Source organism: Diceros bicornis, chromosome 37, assembly GCF_020826845.1.
Source record: "Diceros bicornis minor isolate mBicDic1 chromosome 37, mDicBic1.mat.cur, whole genome shotgun sequence".
Taxonomy (NCBI): Eukaryota; Metazoa; Chordata; class Mammalia; order Perissodactyla; family Rhinocerotidae; genus Diceros; species Diceros bicornis.
In genome coordinates, this window is record NC_080776.1 from 17,146,206 (window position 1) to 17,170,674 (window position 24,469).

At 37.6% G+C, this 24,469-nt stretch overlaps 1 protein-coding gene across 1 annotated transcript in view; it reads right to left on the reverse strand.

The window, feature by feature from the left end:
- SPHKAP (SPHK1 interactor, AKAP domain containing) overlaps nt 1–24,469 on the reverse strand; it is a 145,102-nt gene that overhangs the window by 91,331 nt on the left and 29,302 nt on the right. The window contains exon 4 of the mRNA XM_058533432.1: nt 20,334–20,441. Coding sequence (XP_058389415.1) covers nt 20,334–20,441 — 108 coding nt within the window. The remainder of the gene's footprint in view (nt 1–20,333; nt 20,442–24,469) is intronic.

Here is a 24,469-nt window from a genome sequence, read left to right on the forward strand (position 1 = left end):
ATTGATTCTCTGTCTGGATAATCTATCCATTGTTGAAAGTGGGGTATTAAATCCCCAACTATTATTGTATTGCTGTTTATTTCTCCTTTCAGTCCTATTAGTATTTGCTTTATATATTTAGTTTCTCTGATGTTGGGTGCATAAATATTTACAGTTTTTATATCTTCTTGATGAATTGGCCCCTTTATCATCATATAATGACCTTCTTTGTCTCTCGTGACCATTTTTAGCTTAAAATCTCTTTTGTTTGATATAATTATAGCTACCACTGCTTTCTTTTGTTTACCATTTTCTGGAATATCTTTTTACTCCCTTCACTCTCAGCGTATGTGTGTGCTTAAAGCTAAAGTGAGTCTTTTGTAGGCAGCGTGTTGTCAGACATCAGTTTTTTTTTTTTTTTTTTTTTTTTGGTGAGGAAGATCAGCCCTGAGCTAACATCCGTGCCAATCCTCCTCTTTTTGCCGAGGAAGACCGGCCCTGAGCTAACATCCATTGCCAATCCTCCTCCGTTTTTTTTTTTTCCCTTTTTCTCCCCAAAGCCCCGTAGATAGTTGTATGTCATAGTTGCACATCCTTCTAGTTGCTGTATGTGGGACGCCGCCTCAGCATGGCCAGACAAGCAGTGCATCGGTGCTTGCCCAGAATGCGAACCCGGGCCGCCAGTAGTGGAGCGCACACACTTAACTGCTAAGCCACGGGGCCGGCCCCCAGACATCAGGTTTTTTAACACTAGAATTCAAGAAGGTGGGAACCGTGGCAGATTAGTTCTATCCATAAGAGGTTAAACCTATTGAGAAGCTACTTTTGCATGATGTGATACTGTATTTTCCAGAGGTGGTCACACCAATATACACCACTCTACATGCTCTTTTTACAAGGTAACACTAATACTCCTCCTTTGAGGGAGGGGTCCGTGTTCCTCCTTATTTTATCTGGGTGATCCTGTGTCTACAGTAGAAATGACCCTGTTGATATCTGAAGATAGGCTACAAAAGGCATTACAGCTTCCACCTGGCTCTTGGAACACATGCCTTGGGAACCCTGAGCCACCTTGTAATTAGTCTGGCTACGCTGAAGACCCCATTCTTGAAAGACCATTTGGAGAGGCCACATTGAAACAGACAGAGATGCAAAACAAGGCCCAGCTGTTTGAGATCTCAGCTGTTTGAGTCTTTCCAGTCCAGATGTCAGACATGTGAATGAGTGAGCTTGCAGATGATTCCAGACCTCAGCCTTCCGGCCAACTTATCTGATGCTCAGTGAAGCCAGCCTTCCAGTCTCCCAGCTGAGTCCCAGGCAGTATAAGGCAGAAACAAGCCGCCGCCCTGTGTCCTCTCTGGATTCCCGACCCACAGAATTTATGAGCACATTGAAAAGTTGTTTCATGCTATTAAGCTTTGTGGTGATTTGTTGTATATTCACACTAACTAGAACAGATAATTGGAAAATCATAGATTTTTGGAGATGGAAAAGAACTTTGAGAACATCTAGTCAAAGCAGTTTATTTTAGAGATGATAAAATTATCTCAGAGGAGCAGAATAATTGACCCACCATCCAGCAGCTCATTAGTGGCAGAGCAAAGGTCTTCTCTTTCTTATGATGTAAGGAAGGTGCTGGTCTGGCAGAGAACACCTCACTTGAGTTATGGAATTGAGATAAAGCCTTCTCTCTGAATGAATGTTGGTTCATATAGCTCCAGATATTCAAGGTGGAGAAAGCAGGACCACTGAGCTCCGAGGTCCCCAAAAGGTACTACATGCCTTATAATACTCCAGGCAGAGCCAGTCTAGAAAAATGATAATTGTATACATATGTGTGAGTGGGTATGTGGGTGTTAGGTGGGGGGTAGGGAGATGTCAGAATCTTTCCAACTCTGATTTAGCTGGAAGTATGACTACTAAGGGAGCATGTCTAGAAAACTTAGGTGAGAAGTCTTGAAAAAGACACGTTATTAATGTACTGCTTAACATGCAGAAAAAACTTAAAACATGGAGACATAAACAAAAACATGATCCCTCTGAGATCTTCACATCTGAATGAATTGGCCAGATTTTAAGCTGTGCCACAATGCTCTCCAAATTAAATCAACATGTCAACAGTCACATAATTTCTGGTTCATTGTGAACTCTTCAACCATTGCCACATAATCACTCAACTTTATCTGTTAAGAAACAAACTTGCTGTCTTCAGGACCACATGGACTGAAGGTTTACATGTCTCAACCTCCCTGTGAGTGATTTTGAGAAATGTTGCCTTAGTGGTTACTCTTATCATGATTTAAAAATCTTCATTTAGAGCATAAAACCAATGACTTTGGATCCGAAGTTAGCAGTGATACAGTGCCATAAGAAAGACCAAAGAACCATTCCTTATGACCTGTGGTTAGTTTAGGAGAGAATCACTCTGTGAAATGTTAGAGAAAATGTTAAGAAAGTTTAAAAAAAAAATCAAAGCTGGTTAAATGTTCGGTTTGCAAAAATCACCATACAGGCGGACAAGGATAAACTTCTGGAGATTAACCTCAAGGTCAAAGTTTCCATAATGTGCCCCTGTGACCTTAAGCCAAGCATGTTGCCCTAAGGCATGTTGTATTTTGGATAATTGGAAAAGAGGGGTTAGCAATGCAAAAATTACTGTAAATATATACTGTGATTAAAAAGTGGACTTGAATGTAAAATATTCCAGAATGGAGGTTAATTGATATAATCTCAGATCCATTATCTGTACTCTATTCTAACGCCCATGAGAAAATTAATCTTGAATAATTTGAAGTCTTCAGAAGTATCCTCTTGACAGTGTATGACTTTGCCTTTATTTCATTTGAGACTGCCTGGCTGCCTTCTTTTCTTCCTTCCTTTTTTATCTTCCTTCTCTCCTTCCTTCCTCCCATCTACTCCTCCCTCCCTCCCTCCTTCCTTCTCTTTATCTCTCTCTCTCACTCACTCTCTTTCTCTTAACATGTATTCCTGACAATCAAGTTTCTATTCAGCATGAGATAGCCAATGTTATCACAGAAAAATGAAGTCATTCTATTCCAGAGACAAGAGAATTTTGGCTCCAAGAGAGATAGACTATGTCTATCTCTGTTACCATTGTAGTTCCAGGGAGTAGCACAATACCTATTAAGGTAGGAAGAACATAATTATGGAAGTAAATTCAAATTACAGAATATCATCACAAAAATGGATCTCAAAGATGAAAGTGATTTTTTTTTTTTTTTTTTGTGAGGAAGATCAACCCTGAGCTAACATCCATGCTAATCCTCCTCTCTTTGCTGGGGAAGACCGGCTCTGAGCTAACATCTATTGCCAATCCTCCTCCTTTTTTTTTCCCCCAAGGCCCCAGTAGATAGTTGTATGTCATAGTTGCACATTCTTCTAGTTGCTGTATGTGGGACGCGGCCTCAGCATGGCCGGAGAAGCGGTGCGTCAGGGAGCACCCGGGATCCAAACCCAGGCTGCCAGTAGCGGAGCACGCGCACTTAACCGCTAAGCCATGGGGCCGGCCGGAAACAGATTTTATAATATCTACATTTTATCTCTTGTGCCACGAATGCAGTAACCTTTTAGCACACTGTCTTTTGGCATGCACAGATGTGTCTTTTTTCAAAATTAATAATGACCTAGTTAGGGCTCAGGTGTGTCTGTACATGTCCCTGTTAACTTACTTCCTGAAATCTGAGGCCCAGAAATAGGGAAATGTATCTGATCACATCCTCTTTGAATTACCAAGGACTTGCTTTCCTTTTGCTGAAGAGCTGACAAGTGATCCTCTCTCTGAATTGCAAACCACACGTCAAATATTTCTCATCGACCATGACCATGGCTTTTGCGATTTCTGGTAGCTTGTGATTAACAGGCTACAGTAAAATGGGATGGCAAATTAGAGTTTACAGGACTAAAAATACTGTTAGTAATTACAGCTTTGAGAAAAACAAAAGCTAGATTTATGCAGGAAGCAATATTGTTTTCCCAAACGATACCAGCTTACTCTTCAGAGGGAAAAGAAAAGGCAATATATCTGTCTGATTCTCAGATGGAAGTCAGGAGAAAATACTATGAAACACGCAATTTCTTAGGATACTTGGAGTAGTCAAATTAGAAGAAGCTAAGAGGTAAAGCACAAAAAGGTTTTACTAAAGTGAAACAAGAATAAAAGAGTTTGTGGGAAATTATTATGGAAAGGTCATTTTGATAAAAATTTCAAAATCTATCATGGCTTTAAGTAATGTGGAGCAGAGACCAACCAATTAAAAGTCTTGATGGTGGGAAGCACGGTCCCTCAAACACTTGATGCAAAAAAGACCTGAGAGATTCCTCAGATAGAACAGAGAAGCAGTATTTATCCTTCAAAGTGTTAGCTAATTGCTTTAGAACAGAGGTTGGCAAACTTTGTCTGTAAAGGGCCATATTGTAAATATTTTAGGCATGCAGGCCATAAGGTCTTTGTTGCATTTACTCAAGTCTTCTGTGGTGATGGGGAAACACTCATAGACAATACGTAAATGAACGGGTGTGACTGTGTCCCAATAAAACTTTATTTAGAAAAACAGGCAGTTGGCCAGATTTGGCCCCAGGACGGTATTTTGCCAACTGCTGCTCTAGAAAATCAAGGATATGAAATCATAAGACTTTACTTTTCCAATTAATGCTTTAATTGTCAAGTGACATTGCCAGGAATAGGTTGCTTGGCAAATGTAATTGGAAGACCTGAGTTCAGGGACCCACTCCATCGCTTTAGGATTTTGAACAAACATTTAACCTTTCAACACCCATGCACATTTCTTCACTTAGAATACCTATTCTGGCTACTTTATAGGGTTTCTGTAAAAACTCAGTGAAATTAATATTGGTGGAAGCACTTTATAACCTAAAGCATTATAAAACTCTCATTAATGGGTGATAAATGAGCAGAAAGATTGTTAGATAAGCACCTAAAATGGTAGCAATAAAAAGGATGCAAATTTATGGAATCACTAAACAAACACTTTTGCAATTAAGGGGCCTCTGTCTCAAAATGAAAAGGAACAGGCAGATCATTCAGTTGCTATGAAGTCAGAGGTCTAGAAATGGCTACAAACTGTATGGAGACAGAGCAGGAAGGACTGAGAGACTGAACTCTTGGTTAGACTGCCTGGGTCTTATTCTTGGCTCCACCATTTACTAGCTGTGTGACTTGGGTATATCATCCAAGTCAGCCTTGCCTGGAGAAAATACTACTCCCTACTCTGTAGAGATGTTGTCTGACTTATGAATCCATCTAATGTTCTTAGCAGAGATCTTGGCAGACCAGAGTATTTAATGAATATCAGGTTTTTTTTTTTTTATTGAAATGTTTCACAAAGTCATATAAGTTCAGAATGGAAGAGTCTGCAGAGGTCGTTTACCAGATGTGTGAATCACCTCTGTGAAATTGTGGCTCTGTGTTTATCCCATTTCCATTTGAACACTTCTTTTAGGAGAAAGCTCGTTACTTTGCACAGAACTCAGTATAGGTAATGATTTCAATATTTCTAGCATTAAAATAGGAAAGTTATTTCTTTCAGAAAAATAAAGCAGTAGTTCAGCTGCATTGTCTCATTTCGTCCCTCCTACACATTTATAAACCCAAGTAAAACAATGGGAAGTATTTTGTTACCTTAATAAATGGTGTCCACTGGATGTAGCTTATAGATACAACATTGGTGAGGAAACCTTCCTTCACCTGCCTCTCAAAGGATTGGCTGGCAAATCCATGCCCATTTCATCGTGCATGGGCGGCATGTGTTATTAATTGCTTCCTGGCATGATAATTAGTATTAAAAATTTTTTAAATTCTGAATTAGAGATGATATTAATGACAGAGTAGGCCTACAAATAGGAAAATAAACTAATGGCTACACAACTGATTTGAAGGGAGCTTAAATCCTGTATGAATTTTTCCCGTAATTATCAACACACTAATAAAATATCAGGTCCATTCATTTCACATTTTTTATATATTCATACATAAATATTGTTTATTATAAATTAGTCAACTTTTTTTGGTTTTGTTCTCAAACAAATGATATGATGCACATTTTCATGCACAACAGGAATCCATTATTTCTCTATCATCTTAAATGTCTTGTAGAACTTTGTTTTAGGCAATCTCTAAACATTCACTGTTGATTAATTTTGAAAAGTGCTTTCATAAACTAAAAACTTGAGTGGACTTTGCCTAAGCAAATTAATTCTCCCTTCAGTTTCCAGGCATATAAATAGGGCTTGAGTCCAATTCTTTGCTTTTCCTCTTTTAAATAACATTTCTTTAGATTAAAGGGATCTCTGCCTATTGGAAGAGTGAGAAAGGGTTATGATGGACAGCAGAAAAAGGGTATTTTTGAAGACAAACTTAGTGAAGGAAGAAAAGTTGTCAATAAAATTGAGTTGTCATAAGAATAGCTTGAAGCCTGTGGCATTGATTGATGAATTCCCTTTGCAGTTACTAAGGTAAACCAAAAATACATCCCTAGGTCTTTTACCTCTTAAGCAATTCAGGCAGAAAGGTTTCACTGACTAAGCATCAGAACAACAGCAATCTGCTGAGTTAACAAAACGCCACCCTGAAGATCAGTGTAAAAAAAAATATAAAGGCTGGAAAATTATGCTGCTCTCACTAATTAAGCAAAATATCACTTTCTTCCAATTACTGCACTGTCAAGAACAATGAATAAGCATTTGAAAAGAGTCTTAAAACTGGAAGGAACTTTTGAGCTCACATAGACCAAGTCTCTTGGGAACTTGTGATAAATGAAGTGTGACCCTTAATTTTAACATCAGTTGTTTTACCCTGCACCTACTTCTTATTATTTGTCAATGCTATTAGACAAAAATGGCAGTGACCAAAGACTTTTCCTTGGTATAGATATATCTACCCACGAATTTCTGGTTGAAAATACAGTCATGTGCAACATAAAGATGTTTTGGTCAATGACAGACCGCATATACGAGGGTGGTCCCATAAGATTAGCAGCATATGGCCTAAATGGCTATATCATTTAGGTTTGTGCAAGTACACTCTATGATGTTTGCACAGCAATGATATTGCCTAATGACACATTTCTCAGAACATATCCCCGATGTTAAGCAAGCATGCCTGTACATAAAAATTCTGGTGGTTTCAAGGATACATGGTTAAATTCTCTTGTAGGTTAATAACATGATTATGTTGGAACTAATGAGTGGCATAAATAGACAAATATGTCTGCTGTGCAATTACTACTATGGAGAATAATAACTCAGTTTTAGCTATTTGACATTTATCATCCTTTGCCAAATCTCCTTTAATGTCTAAGAAGCTTCCGGCCAACAGCTATATTGCAAGTCAATTCATGTAGAACCAAGGGAAATATTTTACAAACAGTTTATTTTGTGGGCTCATTTTGAAATTATCTTCCTTAAAGTTTTTTAACTAATCAATGCTGTTTAACACGTCCTTATGGTTGCTCTGAACATTGAGTGACACCTGTTAAATGTTTGCAGAATAAAATTAACAAAAGCATCTTCTGAAGTTGGACTCCACGTATTACAAAGAATTTCAATTCTTTTTTTCTGAGGAAAATCTTGGCTCTCTCTACAAATAGTCACTTGTCAACTTTATACAAAAATGAGACGCTCTTCCTCAGGGATATTAGATGCCTTCACTTTCATGAAAGAATGTCAGCTCTACCCTCAACAAGGCCGAATGCTAAAGGATATTAAGCTACCTTTAACGAGAGACACGAAATCTCTGACTCTAGAGTTACAAACCCTGCCTGAGTTACAAACTCAGACACCTCCAAGGGCCAGGCAGGTAACATTGAGTGAAATGGACTGGAAATAAGAAACCATATTGAGTTTCAGGTCTGGGATGAAAGTATGAGGAACTCTCTGGACCCCCCAGTAAAACAAGCGAAGCTGGCAAAAACTATAAAAGCAAATATTTTAATTTGCTAGAAATTGTCCTAAGAACATACAGAAAATGAAGAAATGTTTTTCAAGAAACCCTACTAAAACTCAGAACAGAGAGAGTGTGTGGCACTTAAATCACAACTCACTTTCTCCTCTTCCCCCGTTCCCCTTCCCCAGTTTAACTTGACAGAAGCTCCATTTGGGTCTCCTCTCTCCTCAGCTCCCAAACAAGCGTTACTGTATCTCACTAAGATTCAGAGACTGCCAGCATTTCTCGTCCCCTCCAACTCCAAATTGAAGAGGCTAATTCTTGGTGACTGAAGCCAAGAAGTTGGGGGTTTCTTTCTTTCATCTAGGCTCTACTCAGGTGCTGCTCTATATGTGGCAGGCTGACAATACTAGGGCCGTGATCACCCTCACTCCCTTGCTTACAGAGCAGAAGTTCCACACTGGGAGAGGGAGGCCAAGAACACCAGAGGCTACTGCCTCACCCAGTCCCCAGAGTTGTAGCTCAGAGAGTTACCCAGGAGGAGAGGCAGTCTATAAGAAAAGAGAGTTCAAAGCCCTCCCCAAAGGAACTGAGATTATTTGAAACAGTCTGGGGAAGTTCAAGCCTACGGGCTCTCTCAAAAAAAAAATAGCCCCTCTTAATTAAGAGCAATAAGCTAAACCACAGGCCAGCTAGTTTGCTAGAGAGAAACAGAAAAAGAGACAGCTAAGAAGAGCCCTCATGGTGTCAGAATGAAAATCAAAACTGGTCTCAAAAACTATGCCTGTCAAATTTAATCGGATCAGATTGCTGAGAAATTTATACTCCAGGGCATTGTTAAAAGCAATAGAGCAATCAGCTGGTAAATAGAGGAGTCAAACAGGCAGGGGTGTAATACCAAATGAAGTAGACAGCTTAAAAGAAGGATCAGGGAAAGAAACAGTCAAAGAGAGACTTGCTAAGACCAATGTCGTCCTAGTTGACCGCGCACAGGCCCAAGGCTGTGCACCTCTGAGGAGTGACACCAAAGGCTTCACACTGCAAGAAGGAAACAGACTTCACTAAAACAACCTAGCCAAATTAAAAAATGAAACAACAACAAAACAAGCCTGGGAAAGAGGGAGGGGAATCAGTATCCAGAGTTGTTATATTATCTAAAATGTCCAGTTTTCTGAGCTTCTTAAGATGCAAAGAATCTTTGCTCATATTTCTATATCCATCAGAGATTCTGGTAGAGTAGTTTGCACATCCTAAGACCCAATAAATGCCAGCTGGATGAGTAAGTGAAACCATTGCCACTTGAGATGACCAAGGGCTATGTGGCTTGGGCTTGATGGCACAGACATATCAAAACTTAATGACATTTATACCTAGGAATCATATAACCAGATATCTGTCAGATATAATCTGACAGTAATTTACATACAAACATGTGATAATCTTAAATTTACTAAAAACAACCAAAAAGCTAAATATCTTGGAACTTTTCAATAATACTAATTTAGGGTCTTCAAGCATGCATTAGTAATACAAACCGTTTATGCCTCAAATAAACATCATCTTACGATGAAGAAATTGTGCCTTTTACATTTTAACAAAATAATTATATTTTCTGAGGGAATCTACCAGGGAATCTTGAAAAAGTGCTGTATTCACTGCACTAAGAGCTGGTGGACTTGGGCTTTGGGTTTTTTCCAGGTTTTGAGTTCTGCGATTTCACAAACGGAAGCTTAATCACCCAGTTTGTCAGAATAGGAGAACTCTAGTACATTCTGTTTGTTTAGCATGTGGTGTAAATACATTCACCAAATGATATTTTATCCTGGCACTACCACTAGGCTCTGGCAAATGAATATTGTGAGAGTGTTTCCAATGTCAAAGTGTTTCTTCATTGGCCTGTCTTGTAGCATAGCATTTTAAAAACTAGGATAACGATGGTGAATCAACTCCTTTGGAATCATATTCAGTTCAATTAGAAACTAGAGCTGTGGTCTTAAATTAGATACTAAACTGACTCAGCAGCCCCTGGAGGAATTATGTGATGCTGAGGGTGGTGGTGGGAGGACTGGGAATGTGATTATTCTTACCATTGGGACCTTAAAATAAATCTAGGAACTTGGTGCTGCAAAGGATTTCAGGAGAAAAAGATACCAGTGGCCTTTCAAAGTTGCTAGGGTCTTCTCTGCCTTTTTTTTTTTTTAAGCTTTCTATATTTGCTTTTGATTTTTGTGTATTAAATGTTTAGAAGAACTATGTGGGGCTTTAGGCAATAAAATAGTGATAATGGGACTGAAAAGGCATAGCCAGAATTGAAAAATCAAAATAGCTTTTGATAATCAGGTAGAGATGAAGAGAGAGGGAGAAAAATAAGATGAGTGTGAGTCTAAGGATTACAGTTTGGGAAAATGTGTAGATATTAAAACCATCAATAAAAATTGAAAATTTGTGAGGCAGAACATATTTTTGGGTATTTACTTCCAGTTATGTTGAATTTGGGTTATTTTTGAGATGTTCAGGTGGGTGTATCTAACAGGCACCAGAAATAAGTCTACAGTCCAAAGATGGCTGTCACTGGCATATAGATGTGGCTGAAGCCATGAAGTATGGAGGAATGATCAAGGAGATCAGTGAGTAAGAAGGGACCAGGCTTTGAACAAACCTTTGGGAAATGCCACAATTAAGTGCCAGGTGCGGGGAACAGAAGTCCCGGAAGATAACAAAGAAGTAATGATCCCAGAGGCAAGAAAATAATTAGAAGAGAGAATAATGTTCTTGAAGCCATGGAGAAAATAGCTAGTTTTCAGAGGCTGGTTGGGAGTATGAGTTCAGTTAGTTTTACTATTAGCTAAATGATGTAAATAGTGAAAACATGTCAGTGGATTTGGTGACAATAATAAGAGAAATTTCATCAGAGTGGTGCGATAGCCAGTTAGTAGAGACAGTCTACTTTTTTTTTTTGGTTTTTAAGTTTGTTGGTTAAGAGGAGAAGGAACACAGAACAAATGGTTTTACAGGGAGAGAGGGTCAAGGAAAGTGTTTGTTGCTTGTTTTTATATTTGCTTTTTAAAGAGGATTTGGAGTAACAAAAGTATTTTTAAGGATGGAGGAGAATTATATGCAAGTATATAAGAATTCAGTGGTAGATAGTACTTTTATGAAGAACAATGACCATTTATTCTAAGACAGATATACCTATTGGATTAATTTTTACCTTTTGGACAATTCTGTCTTAGGTCTTCATGATGTGAATTGTTTACTTACCAGAACAATAGTTTCAACAGAAATATATATACTATATAGTATATATTATGTATATAAAAATATACATTATTATATGGATAGGTACACATGCACATATATATACATGTATATGTATATATACACACACATATGAATAAAGGGAATGAATTGGCATAGTTCATGCCCACTGTCCTTTATTTTCCAGGTTAGGTAAGACTTTATTTTCCAAATCATCCTCTGAGAGCAAGGCCACAGAGGGTGGTTTTGTCTATTTGTTTAGAGTGGTAAAAATTTGGACAAGCTAATTCAGGTCACCAGAAAGGGAGTTCTGGTAATGTACTAGGTCCTAGACCCAGAGAATTTTTGAGCTGGAAAGCATTTGAGGGATTGATTAGTGACAGAGGTCTTAAGTCCAAATGCAAATAGAAATTGGCAGGTAACAAGAATGAGGCCAGGTGGGTACAGATGAAATGACAGATGTCAGAAACTGGAGACCCGTCAGCTGGTTCCATCCCATAGATGTGCTCTGTTTTCCTTACACAATGTTGAAAGAAAATTTTATTACTGGCCAACATTTAGAAATCAGATTTCATGTAGAAAACTAGATTTCTGACTTCAACCTAGGGCACAAATTCCCATTTGGAATCAAGGTGAGTTGACATGCCTGCTCTTTCTAGCTTGTGGGGGAAAGTAGGTAAGGAAATAACCTGGGTGCCAAGAGTAGACCCATTAGGTAGCAGGATTAGGGTGATTTTCTTTCTGATTGCTTTCGAATTATCTGTTATGTAATTGCATTCTATTTGATAAAAGAAAAAACTGTCATAAATAAATGTAATATATCTCAATCTAGAAATTGGTTGCTCGGGATCTTCCAGTGGTACTGGATTCTGTTTGGTGGTAGAGGCAACGGCCGTAAACTAATTGATCTTGACCTACAGACGGGTATCCTGAGCTGGTTTTAACTGTCTCACCAACGTTCATTTTCTGTCCTTCTTCCTAGCGCGTATGGTCTTTGATGAAAGCAACTGGTGGACCGAGACCATTTGGGAGAAGTGGAGGCTGTGTTTTCCTTCCATGTCTATACAGGGGTGAGGTGCAGCTCAGGTTGAAACACATGAATAGGAAATACATCAGGGGTAACTAAAGGTTAAAGTTTGAGAAACTTTAGAGCAGTAGTTGCAACTGGGTGTGATTTTGCCCCCTACCCACCACACCTGGCCAGAGAACATTGGCAATGTCTGGAGACATTTTTTGGTGGGGAGTGGGTGTTACTGGCATCTAGTGGATAGAGGCCAGGGATGCTAGTAAGCATCCTATAATGCACAGGAAATCCTCCCACAACAATGAATTGTCCAGCCCAATGCAACAATAGCGCCAAGGATGAGAGACCCCGCTTTAGAAGAATTCATCCCTGGGTGCCTGGTAAAACTACCTGAGCCACAGCTGACTTAGGCTGTCTGCTTAATGATTATATTAAACCACACCCGAGGCATAACTTAGCAGGGAGGAAAATTCCCTTCACCCCTTTCAGCCATTTCAGATGCTTCTGGCAAGTACACTGAATGCCTCCGGATAATCCAATTAAATTCCACCAACATAACAGACACTATGTGCCGGGTACTGTCTAGAATATAAAGTGAGGGCTGTCTCTGGTTCTTAAAAAGAGTGTAATATCCAAGTATGGAGGGGCAGAAATTATGCTTTTAGCACTTTCTCATTTCCTACTAAACCTCTAGGGTAAGCTTGTCTTAATTGTTAGAAAAGAGAGAAATAATATTCCATAGGCTTGGAACTAAACACCAGACATCCTGTGGTGGTCATCAGCCAGGCCCACTTTTTTATTTCTTATTTTTCTTATTTATTTATTTATTTTGAAATTTAAGGCCCTAAGTCGTAAAAAAATATTGTTATTCCTTCAAACTAGTTTTCCTGGGACTTTGGAAGAACTGATTAAGAAAGACATGTTAATCCAAACAAATGATTCTACTAAAGAGAAATAGAAATTATGTAGTTAATATCTTTGAAGCTTAAAGGTATTTTAATGAGAGACATTGTTTATTGTTGTTGGTTTTTCTTGATTGATAGGCTTTCCACTCAGAGGAAAATTGCTATAATTGCAGGAATTGTATGAAATTTGAAACTCAAAGCTATTCTGAGCTATTTTAGTAATGTATTCTTCTGTCAAAATGAATTTAAAAAAAAACAATTGAGAAACGGTACGAACACCAAGGTTTGAAAGTACACTCAGATTTATTCATCCACTGTATTTTTAGTGGCAAAAAAATATCAGGATACATGAAATACCTCATTATGTATTTGAAACTCTGGCTTACATGGTTAAATAATAATGTCTTGCTTTTGGGGGGACCCTTGGACATGACCACTGTATAAGCACTTATTATCAGAATGCCCCGGCGCTCAGTTGCAAGCCCCTGTCTCTATCTAGATACTCTGCCTGTTTTGGCTCATCTCTACTCTCTGAGGGTCACCCCGAAGACCTTCAAATCTCTTATCTCTCACCCTGATCTTGCCAACAACTCCAACCGTACATCCAACCACCAATGTGACATTTCCACTTGGATGACTAAAAGACATCCACCATCCTCATCCTCCTCCCACCTCCAACTTGTTTCTCTCTCTTTCAGTCTTCCCTATCACAGCAAATGAAACTTCCATCCACCTAGGAGCTCAAGCCAAAATCATAAAAGTTATTCCTGATTTCCCTCTTTCCTTCATTCAATCAATTAACATGTCCTGTTTCATATATATTATGTCCAATTTTGAAGCCTAATTTTTATGTATAATTACATTGTGAGCCTTTATTTCTGTGCGCTTAAATATTTTTTGCAAACCTTTGCATGTAAAGGATGCATAAGTCTTTATGGTGTAGATGTCCAAAGATTATTTACCATTCTTGTACTGTGGGACATGCATGATCTTTCTCATCTTGGCCATCACAATCTGTTAATTTTATTGAATATTTATATAGTGCTTACTATGTGCAGGCACTGTTCTAGCACTTCAGAAATGTTAATGCATTTAATCCTTACAATCCACGAGACAAATGCAATTATCATCTCTATTTTGCAGATGAGGAACCTGAGGCAGCGAGAGACTAAATAACTTGGTCAAGATGCCATAGTTAGAAAGACGAGCTGGGATTCAAGCCAAAGCAGCCTGACTCTAGAACCCATGTTCTAAATCAGTCCACTGTGTTGCCTTAGGCACATCAACCATATTTTACACCAGTCTGCATGTAATTCCCGCCATTTCTTTAGAATATATTTCTAGAGTTGGATCAACAGGCATGAACATTTAAAATGTTTTACATAGTACATATCACAAAGTTTTCTTCCAGGAAGATTATACTAATTTTATTAATTTACACTCCCAATGTCAGTTGCTGAGTGTCCTATTTGCTCTGCTTATATCAACATGGAGTGTAATAATTTTTAAAAATCCGGAGCAGTTTATTAGGAACAAGTTATATAATAGTTGCAACTTTCTGATTTTCAGAGACATTGATTTTTTTTCATGTGTATACTAAAAATTTTATATCTTGTTTTGTGAATTTCTTATGTTTGGCTTTTTCCAACTTTGCTATTCGGATTTTCATTTTTTCATATTGAATTGGGGCAGCTCTTTATGTATCGAGATCAACACTGAAATTGTCAAATATGTTGCCTATGTATATCTGTATATATATATTTTTAAATGCAGTTGATATTTGGCTTTTCATTTTGTTCCTCTTGTTTACTGAAGTGTAAATATTTTAAAATTGTTTTCTGCAGTCACATTAAGCTTAAATAGTCATATAAATAATCACCTATATTTCCCTCTTAATTCCTTTTCATATTATGAATTATTAGAAGCTCATTCCACTTACCTAACACTTAGCTATACATTGTAATTCCTTTAACCAGTAAGAAAAAGTCAATGATCTTAATTTTTATATGTAGTATTTACCTACAACATTTGAGATAAAATTTGGACTCAATTTTCGATCAAAATAAACTTGTAAAAACCTTCTCTTTAATAGTTTCAGGATCCAAGACATTGATAAATGTATGGACTAGGTCTAAGGCCTATACTCAAATTACTACTGTATTATTTGGTCCCACACTTTAGGTTTATCAGTCATTGTTTATCAAAATCTCTTCTCAGTTTTATTTATCACTCTTCTAGGTTTCTGTTTCTTACACATGACCCTCATGGATGTAGGGCCACCTAGTTGCTTTGGTGGATGACGCTTTTCTCCACTAGCCCTCAGTGTCATGCTTCCCAACAAAGTGTTCTTTCTAATTTATTGGCTTCTAGTGGCTTGGTAAGGTTTATGAAAATTTCATTTGACCAAGAGTCAGAAGATTTTCTCCGGATGCTTGGATTTCCCAAGGTGTGTCAGGGGCTACAGCCCAGGGCGAGGTGAGGCCACACAGACCAGGTTGTGGGCACCCTGTTCTACTGCCCCCAGAGCCTTGCTTTATCTGTTTTATCTAAGAAGCAAGCCTCCAAAGGGACGGGGATAATAAAGCCCCTGGAAATATATCAAGATAGAAGAAATAGAACTTATCTGAACTTCTCCCTTGAAAAACAATACTGGATGAAGCTGGTAGAAATACGCTGCCAGGGGTGGGGGCTGAGAGCTTCCTCTGCCCCCTCCTCCCTAGGAGGCTACATGCTCAAGTAACCCTGATGGTTCCTTCAATGCCTCCCAAGCTGAGTGGGTCCATTTAAATACAAGGTTTTTGTTTTGCCCATCTGGCTGACTTCTATCATCAGCATTTGATTTTTCACTTTCATATGGGCGGCATTTAGCTTCTCCTTAAAAATTGTTGAATAAGGGGCCGGCCTGGTGGCATAGTGGTTAAATTCACATGCTCTGCTTTGGTGGCCCAGGGTACGCAGGTTTGGATCCTGGGTGCAGACCAACGTTAAGCCATGCTGTGGCAGGCGTCCTGCATATAAAGCAGAGGAAGATGGGCACGGATGTTAGCCCAGGGCCCATCTTCCTCAGCAAAAGCAGGAGGATTGGCAACGGATGTTAGCTCAGGGCTAATCTTCCTCACACACACAAAAAAGTTGTTGAATAAATATTTAAAGACTATCACTGTGCAGTGGGTACTGAATTAGTAGCCTGAAGAAGGGTTTCTGCAGATGTGGGTTCAATCCTGGTTTTAAGTATTTACATTCCACACTGAAGTATGTAGGAATAAAGGGGCATCACGTCTGCGACTCAGTTTTTAGGAAAAAATCGTATGTGTATATTTACACGCAGACGAATATACACACACAGAGGAAAGGAGTATAAAGCAAATGTAGTGAAATGTTAGCATTTGGGGAATCTGGGAATTCTTTGCACTCTTCTTGCAATTTTTCTGTAAATGTAAAATTAAAGATTCAAAAAAATAAGTTCCCAAACTTGATTTTTTAAGGAAAAAAATTAAAAATTGCTTGAAAACTTAGTCAATATCTGGACTAGATAATGTAAAATGCCCCCTCACAGTTCTATAATTATATATTTCCTTGATCATGTGAGTCTAGATTCATCCATAGACCAACTTATCAAGTGGGGTGTTTATGTCTTCCTTAACTTTTTTTTTTTTAGGTTTCAGAATAGACTAGTATAGATATATTTGGAGAAATAACATAAAATAAAAATCAGTCATATGACATATCATTTTGTCACTGTTCCTGCTGAGTTGCATTTGCCTCAAAGACCCACTGTAGTTTGGCAACATCATGTGTGGATGTTGAAGGCTGCTTGAGAACTTCATTCACTTATTTACAAATTTAAGGCAAATGTAACACATTTCCAAATACCGTAATTCGTCAGTTAAAATGCATACTAGAGGATATAATTTATTTGCAGTGCAATAGACAAGAGTCTTAAAATGATCAGTAAGGAAAGAGTCTGAAAGTAACAATGAATAGAAATAATGTGAATTGTCAAGGTAATTTTAATAGACCATTAAACCAAAAGGTGGTTCCTGAAAAATCAAAAATTAAATTCCAGTAAATAGCAAAGAGTAATAGCAGATTAAAAAGTGAATAAATTAGCTTTTAATTTAAAAAAAAAGTTAAAAGTACTGAAAAGTCCAATTCCTACCACTTGTGTTACTGATCTCTTTTAAGATAATGTCTCAGCTGTTGGGTTGGGAGATTGGCTTCCAATTCCATTAACCTTCTCCACATTTCCCTTCTTTTAAGTAACCAGGTTAAAAAAAGAAACACTCTGAAAGTTAGTATATGACATTTTTTTCAGAATGGCAAATCAAAAAGAAAATAAATTATATATTTTGATAGGAGAACTCTATTTAGAAAAATATAAGCACAATTTTCACATTTGATACCTTTGAACAACCTTTAAGGGTAACTTTCAGGGGGCTTCTGAACCAGACTTCCTGGCTAGCAATTCCTTTTTTGGCGTGCCTATCATATTTCTGACTACTTCAAACTGCTCTTAATTAAGACTTCTCATTTTAGCTGTGAAATGAATGCAGTTCCCTAATGAAATAATGACTAAAACTCCTTGTTTGATGCTTGAGAACAAACAGTCATGCTGATGCATGCACACAATATCCTCAAGGTTTTCCAAGCCTGACATTATCTCTTCATAAAAAAATTTTTTTTTGAGAAAGATTGGCCCTGAGCTAACATCTGTGCCAATCTTCTTCTATTTTGTATGTAGGACACCATCACAGCCTATTTTGTATGTAGGTCCGTGCCCGGGATCTGAACCCAGGAACCCCGGCTGCCAAAGTGGAGAGTGCGAACTTACTACTAGGCCTTGGGGCTGGCCCCTCCATAAAATTTTTGGGTGAACATCTTGAAGTCAGAAAACATTGGTACAATGAGGCACTTAGTTCTAAGAAACTGCAAATCTAGATACTTGGCGTTCAGTACAATGGATACCAAGGCAATCAGAATTGGATATGAAAATTGGCTACTAATTTTTGTCAGGAAGAAATGAGTTAAAGAAGCAATGACTAACATCGAGAGGGTCCCCAAGAGTTATGAACAGAGCATAAAGCAGTAAATTATGGGACAACATTGCTACAGGTTCCTCAGATTCTGTTGTGATTATTTGTCAATAGATTTAGGTTGGGATGATTTTGTTAAGTTAATTTTTTAAAATTAAATTTTAATGTAATTATTATTTTAAAATACAGTCTTTTTTCCTCTTTAAATTACACTTTGATTTTGTGCTGATGTGGAGAATTTGCTTTGATAAGGAATTAAGCACTTTTTCCTTGACCATTTTGGCTCCTCTTTCTGGTGGCTCTCTTGATCAAGAGGTCCTTGTACTGGTTAGCCATCTCTTTAGTTCACCTCAGTTTCTCCTCTAGATAACAGTTTCCCCTCAGCAATGTCCAACTCTGGACTTTCTTCTACCCACCCTAGAAATCTGCACCAAGCCAGAAAAAGAGAGAGAATTTGGAAATTAAGAAGAAGTGACTAGAGGATACTTTTGAGAGATTAGGGCTAGTTTTTCATAGGCACCTTGAAATTTCTTTTAGGTTTAGAGTCATGGACAATTTTTAACATTTGCTGGTTTCAATTACTATAAACTATTGTAGGAAAACAAATCTTCCAATATGCCTTTTATTTGTATTTAGATTTTTCCCCGTTTGGAAAGAATAGAAGGAACGATAAAGGCAGGATGAATCAGCTCAAAGTCACTGACGTCATCTGACACTATAAAGGGACAAAGAATTAAGAAAGGAAGTCATATAGTTTTAAGTCCAAATTTGAGTCCATTGAGATTGGTGGGGGATGGGAGGAGAGTTCTCTTACACTTAGGAAGATCCAATGGTAACCTTAAATTTGGCGATAAATGTAGCATTTCTAATTGTAGATCTGCAATCCAGACCCCAAAAACATAAAGTTTAGAGATCTCTTTGCCCTTCACTACAGTTTTTAATGCCCCAACTTTTGTGTCTTCTCCAAGTGGGAGACTTGTTAATACAGGAGCTGCTCGGATAACAACTTTGACCAAAGTGTAGCTGCTGAGAGCTTGTACTCTCCATTTCTCTCCCATTTACAATTTGTAGCTGAGTAATTAGAGATGTGGGTCAGCAAATGCTTGCATTTTCCAACTCACCTTAGAACTGAATTTGCAAAGAAGGTATAATTATTAAATTACTTGCCACTTAATCCTTTCTGTTTTCCCCAAAGATTTTTTAGCTAGCAACTAGCTTTCTGGACAAGGGATCAGAGCCCTAAAGTAGCAGAATCAACATCATTTGCCTAAACAAGGAAATTGAATTCACTCTGTTGAATGGACTCTGCTTTCTTTGTGCTATGAGACTCTGCAGTGTGGACTGTTCTACATCCTCTGTCTGCCAGTTCTGGTTCTGCTCATTATATATAAAAAGCTTCTCCATCCCATTTTCAGCTTCCGTTTTTTTCCTTTTAACAGAAATGCTGGCATGCAACTTAAGTCCAGGAATAGCTCAGAGCTGATACCCTCAATTTATTCATGAGAACTACATTTCTCTCCTCTTTGGAAATATTCTCTCCCAATCTCTGTAATCATGACCTCATAAGAGATAGGTGATTTCAGTTAAATATGTAGCTTTGTAGAACATATACGAAGGAGCATATTTCACACCAACAATACGTACTCACATTCTAAGCCATAAGAGTTATATTGATCTATAAGAACATCTTTTCCCTTAAAAAGGAAGGATTTGTATGTAAAGCCCAGCTCCAGTATATTAAAATGCATGTCTGTATATGTCTTAGGTTGAAAAGGTTTTCAAATAATGACTATAACTTCTAAGAATGGTAAAAAAAATAATTTGTACACAATTTTCATGTTGGAAAATTACTAGCAAGAATTATAAAATATATTGAAAAGAACCCAAGAGAGTTCTTGAATGGTCTTTTATTTCTCAGCATATAATTCTATTTCTGAATCTTTTTCTCAGTCAGTTTTGAAAATATAAACATCATTTTTCCTTTACAGAGAAATGATCAATTAATTTACCTGTTGAAATGAGCAAAATCGGAGTAGAAACATGACCTCTGCATTTATTTTGTTAACAATCTGTATAAACCAGTTATGTATTTTCAAAAGAATACTTTCTCCATCTTGTATTTAATGAAGTAGAAAACTTCCATCCTTAGCATGAGCACATGTGCCCAATTCCCTGCTTTATCACACAATATCCTGAGAGTGGTGTTTACTTACAGAAGCGCAATTTTCAGATTTGTCTTCCACAAAACCAATTTGGCAGGGCGTCCTCTGATTCTGCAGCCAGTAGTCTGTGGACTCCAGCAAGCTATTGCTGCGAAGAACCTGAGGGAACCGAGAAAAACTTCTCAGTGCTATTCGGCAAGGTTTTCTATTTAAACAAGCACCTCCTTTCTGAAGAAACTGTAGGTGTTTTCTTTTCCTCAGAGCATCTGGATACGAGAAAAAACTTGCAGGATAATAGTACCTCTAGAAAGTGTAAAATATTCAACCAGGAATTGGCTTTAGAGGCATACATTTGATGTTAATACTGATGTTTCTTCTCTCATCAAATCCAACATCTGCGAACTTCAATGTATGTGCGACTTTTGCATAATTTGCAGTCAAATGATTTTTTGGGATATGCTTCAATTGGCAATGGAGACAAAACTTCACTTTAGTGTTAGCGTTTTTTCACACTCTACTATTTTCGATTTTAAAAAATGTAGTGTTTTTCCTTTTGGTGTAATTTCTACTGAAATTGTGATTCTTCAGTTCTTCAGCTTTGCTAACATATCTGTGAAATAGGGTGCTATTCTTCTAGAACATCTAGGTACTATGTTAAGCTTAAAAATTATTAGGAATAAATAAAGGGCATTACAATAATCGTTTTCCACGTAGAAACAGTATGGTAAAGCAAAATGAATTTGAATACATGAATTAACAAAACCAAACATGATTTACAAATGCCTTGTTTCTGGGCTTAAGTTTTAAAGCAAGAAAGAACCATCATATTTCTGAGCCAAAACATTTTGAAGATGCAATCTCATAGACAACCAAATGATTCAACTTCTAATATGTCTTAACACTACCTAAATATTGTATACGATTTTTCTCATTTTATATAAGATTGTCAATGCTCTCCCAGCACCCTCTACTTTATTAGGGTACATGTCTGCTAATACTTGACTTCTACCTTGACTTAAGCAATATAACAGATTTAATCAGTTTGGGTTAATGCCACAAAAATAGAACGACGCTTCAATTACATTTCACTTGAACAATGAAAGATTGTCTTCTTTTATTCCATAAAGATAAAAATACATTAATTTCTGTCTATGAATATTGAGTTCACCAAATAAAATTCTGACACACTTTTCTATATCATCTTTGTTTTCACTGAGTCATATTATTACTTTTATATCTTTTCCCACTCAATGTTTATTATTACATAGAGATGACAAATTTTCATCATTCTTTCTGCTCCCACTGCAATTCTCTTTCACTTCCAGCATAGAAAAGAGTTGAAGAGCATGGGCATTAGTGGTCTCATTGCATTGAAATTCTAACTTGATCATTAGTAGCAGGAAGTCCTTGGGCAACTGACTTAAATTCTGAGTGTCAGTCTCTACACCTGTGAATGGAGATAATCAGACTCACCCGGTGGGATCATTGGGGTATTCAGTGAGATGAGACATGTCAAACATTGAGGCACACGGATGGTAGGATCCTCTCAATACATGGTTTTCCTTGTTACTATTTGAAATGAACTACAAAGTAAAATAGAAATTGGATGCCTTTGCCTGAAATTAGTGGATTGAAAGCATTTCAAATGTGTGAAGACAAATTTTCTTTAGCAAATATTCTGATCTAAGGTGGAATTTTAGTTCTGCATGTAGTAGTATTAATAGTTAAAGCTACTATTTTTTTTGAAACTCTTTTTTTTTTTTCCGCTGGGAAAGATTCACTCTGGGCTAACGTCTGTTGCCAATCTTCCTCTCTTTTTTCCTTTTGGTTGTAAATCCCTCTAGTTCCTCTATGTGAGCTGCTGCCACAGCATGGCTACTGACAGACAAGTGGTGTGGTTCTGTGCCCAGGAACTGAACCCCTGGCCGCCAAAGCGGAGCGTGCTGAACTTTAACCGCTAGGCCATCAGGGCTGGCTCACAGCTACTATTTTTTGCATGCTTAGAATGTACTGGGAAATGTGCTAAAATTTTCATATATTTACTTTTTTTTTTTACTTTTTAATTTAACCCTTGTTGCAATGCTATAAGGTAGGACTTATTTTAAAGATAGAGATCTTCACAGAAATTGTCATTTTGGAGATGAAGACCTTGAGGTTCAGAGAGATTTGAGTTTCTGCCCCAAGTTGCTCAGAGCTTGACTTTGGACTTGGTTTGGAAGACACAAGGCCTGTGAGTGAAATCATTTAACAACGCTGCTTTCCATAAGCCAAACAAAAGGTCTGACTGGGGGTGTGTTTCTGAAAAGTTATGTGTATTTAATTTTTGTAACTATAACTACATTTCCTTATGCAATTCCATATTAAAGTTAGTTTTTCATTAGTGAAATTCTAAGGTGACATTTTTCTTTATGGAGAAAAATCTTTTTGCGATGTAAACTATAATACTCGAATTAATCCGCTTGGCAAGTATTATCAGTATTTTAATTTCTCAAAGGAAAACATCTTTTTATATCTATTTGAGTTAACATTAAAACCAACTGTTGTCATTATGCTTTTGCTCCTTGTCTTTCTGTGACGTTTAGAATTTGGAACACCCATAAATAAAACAAAGCATTCACTCTGCATCATAAAAACACTAGAGATTTAAAATGGAGGCATCAATGAACATACCAGTGAATAATATTTTACAATGCAGTTTAATAAACCCTCTGACTAGAATCACTTCTCAGCCATTTCAAAGCTCACTCCTCAAAAATTAGGCCCTGGACCTCTTCTACATTCCAATATATTCAAGGCATATCATACCATGGTTGCAACAAAATATGTCAACAGAAGAAAGCAATTGTCATTTATCAGAGCATATGAATTATTCCTGTCCTAGGTCAGCCTCAGATAGGGACAGAGTTCAGACACGATTCACTTGGGTCTTTCAGAAAAGTGAAGGGCTGGGTTGGCATGTTTTCCTGGCGAAACACAGAGAGGCAGAGATGGAGGCACCAAAAAGCATCAGCCTGACCCTTCACACTGTGAGATTCCCAAAGCTCTGAAAGAGGCTGTCTCATTACGAGGCTGATTGAGGGAGTTGCTGTCCACCTGTCAGATTTCTCCTGCATTTAACTTCTCTAACACGGGGAAATGAGCACAGAAAGATTAACCTGTTGAGTCTTCTACATTAAGGGTATTTTTTGCACCTATTATTTAAATAAATGACAACTAAAAATATGCAAAGACCTTGCCCTGTCCTATCCTAGGAGTGAAGAAAAAGTCAACAGCTTTACGGTCCTGCTCACTCGGTGGAAAATGCTAGAAAAACTTCCCACTTGGCTATGCCATATCCCTGGGATACTGAGTGCCTTCTTATCTTTGCTTTAAAGAAAACAGAAATGGCAGAGTAAAGAAGTGGAATTTAAAATGAAATCTAAATCTTTTAACACCTAAGGAGAAACATTTTGAAGAGAGCATTTTTTGGGGAGAATATTCATTCACTATGTAACCTTAAAGTTTGAATTTTATTTATCATAATTAAAAAAACAGTTCATCCAATTATAGCAATAATTAAAATTTTCCTATACATTTCATTAATATTTAGTGATTATTAATTATTTAATACTTGTATTCTTTAGTTATTGATCAAATAATGCTACATTTATTGAGAACTCTCTGGGCTAAGCCCCTAATATATATTATCTGAATTAAACCTCTAGGCTTATGAGGTAGAATTTAAGGGCTAATATGTGTAATGTGCTTAAAACAGTGCTTGGCACATAGCAAGCACTCAATAAACATTAGCTATCCAAAAAATTATTATTCTCTTTGCCCGGTCTTAGAGGGATCAATAATTTGTCTCGTTAGTGGAGAACTAGGATATGAGCCAGGCTTTCTGAGCCCAAAGCCCCCATCAGGTAGTGCTGTATTGCAAGGTGGTAAAATTACATAATTTTGCATCCTCGGCTTCTACCGAATCCTGGTCTGTGCATTTATCCATCTCTCCCTCAGGGCCCTGGTCTAGGTGTTGGGAGGTTAAGTCCTAGTCTCGACCCTACTGTCTGTGAGCTCTTGTCCCCTACTAGCTCCCAGCCTCAGTTTGCCCTTTGTAAACAATTAGATCACGTGATCTGAAGGCCCCTTCTACACAGAACATCATATAATTCTCCCCTTCCCTCTTCCTTTCACTTCTTCTGCCTCTC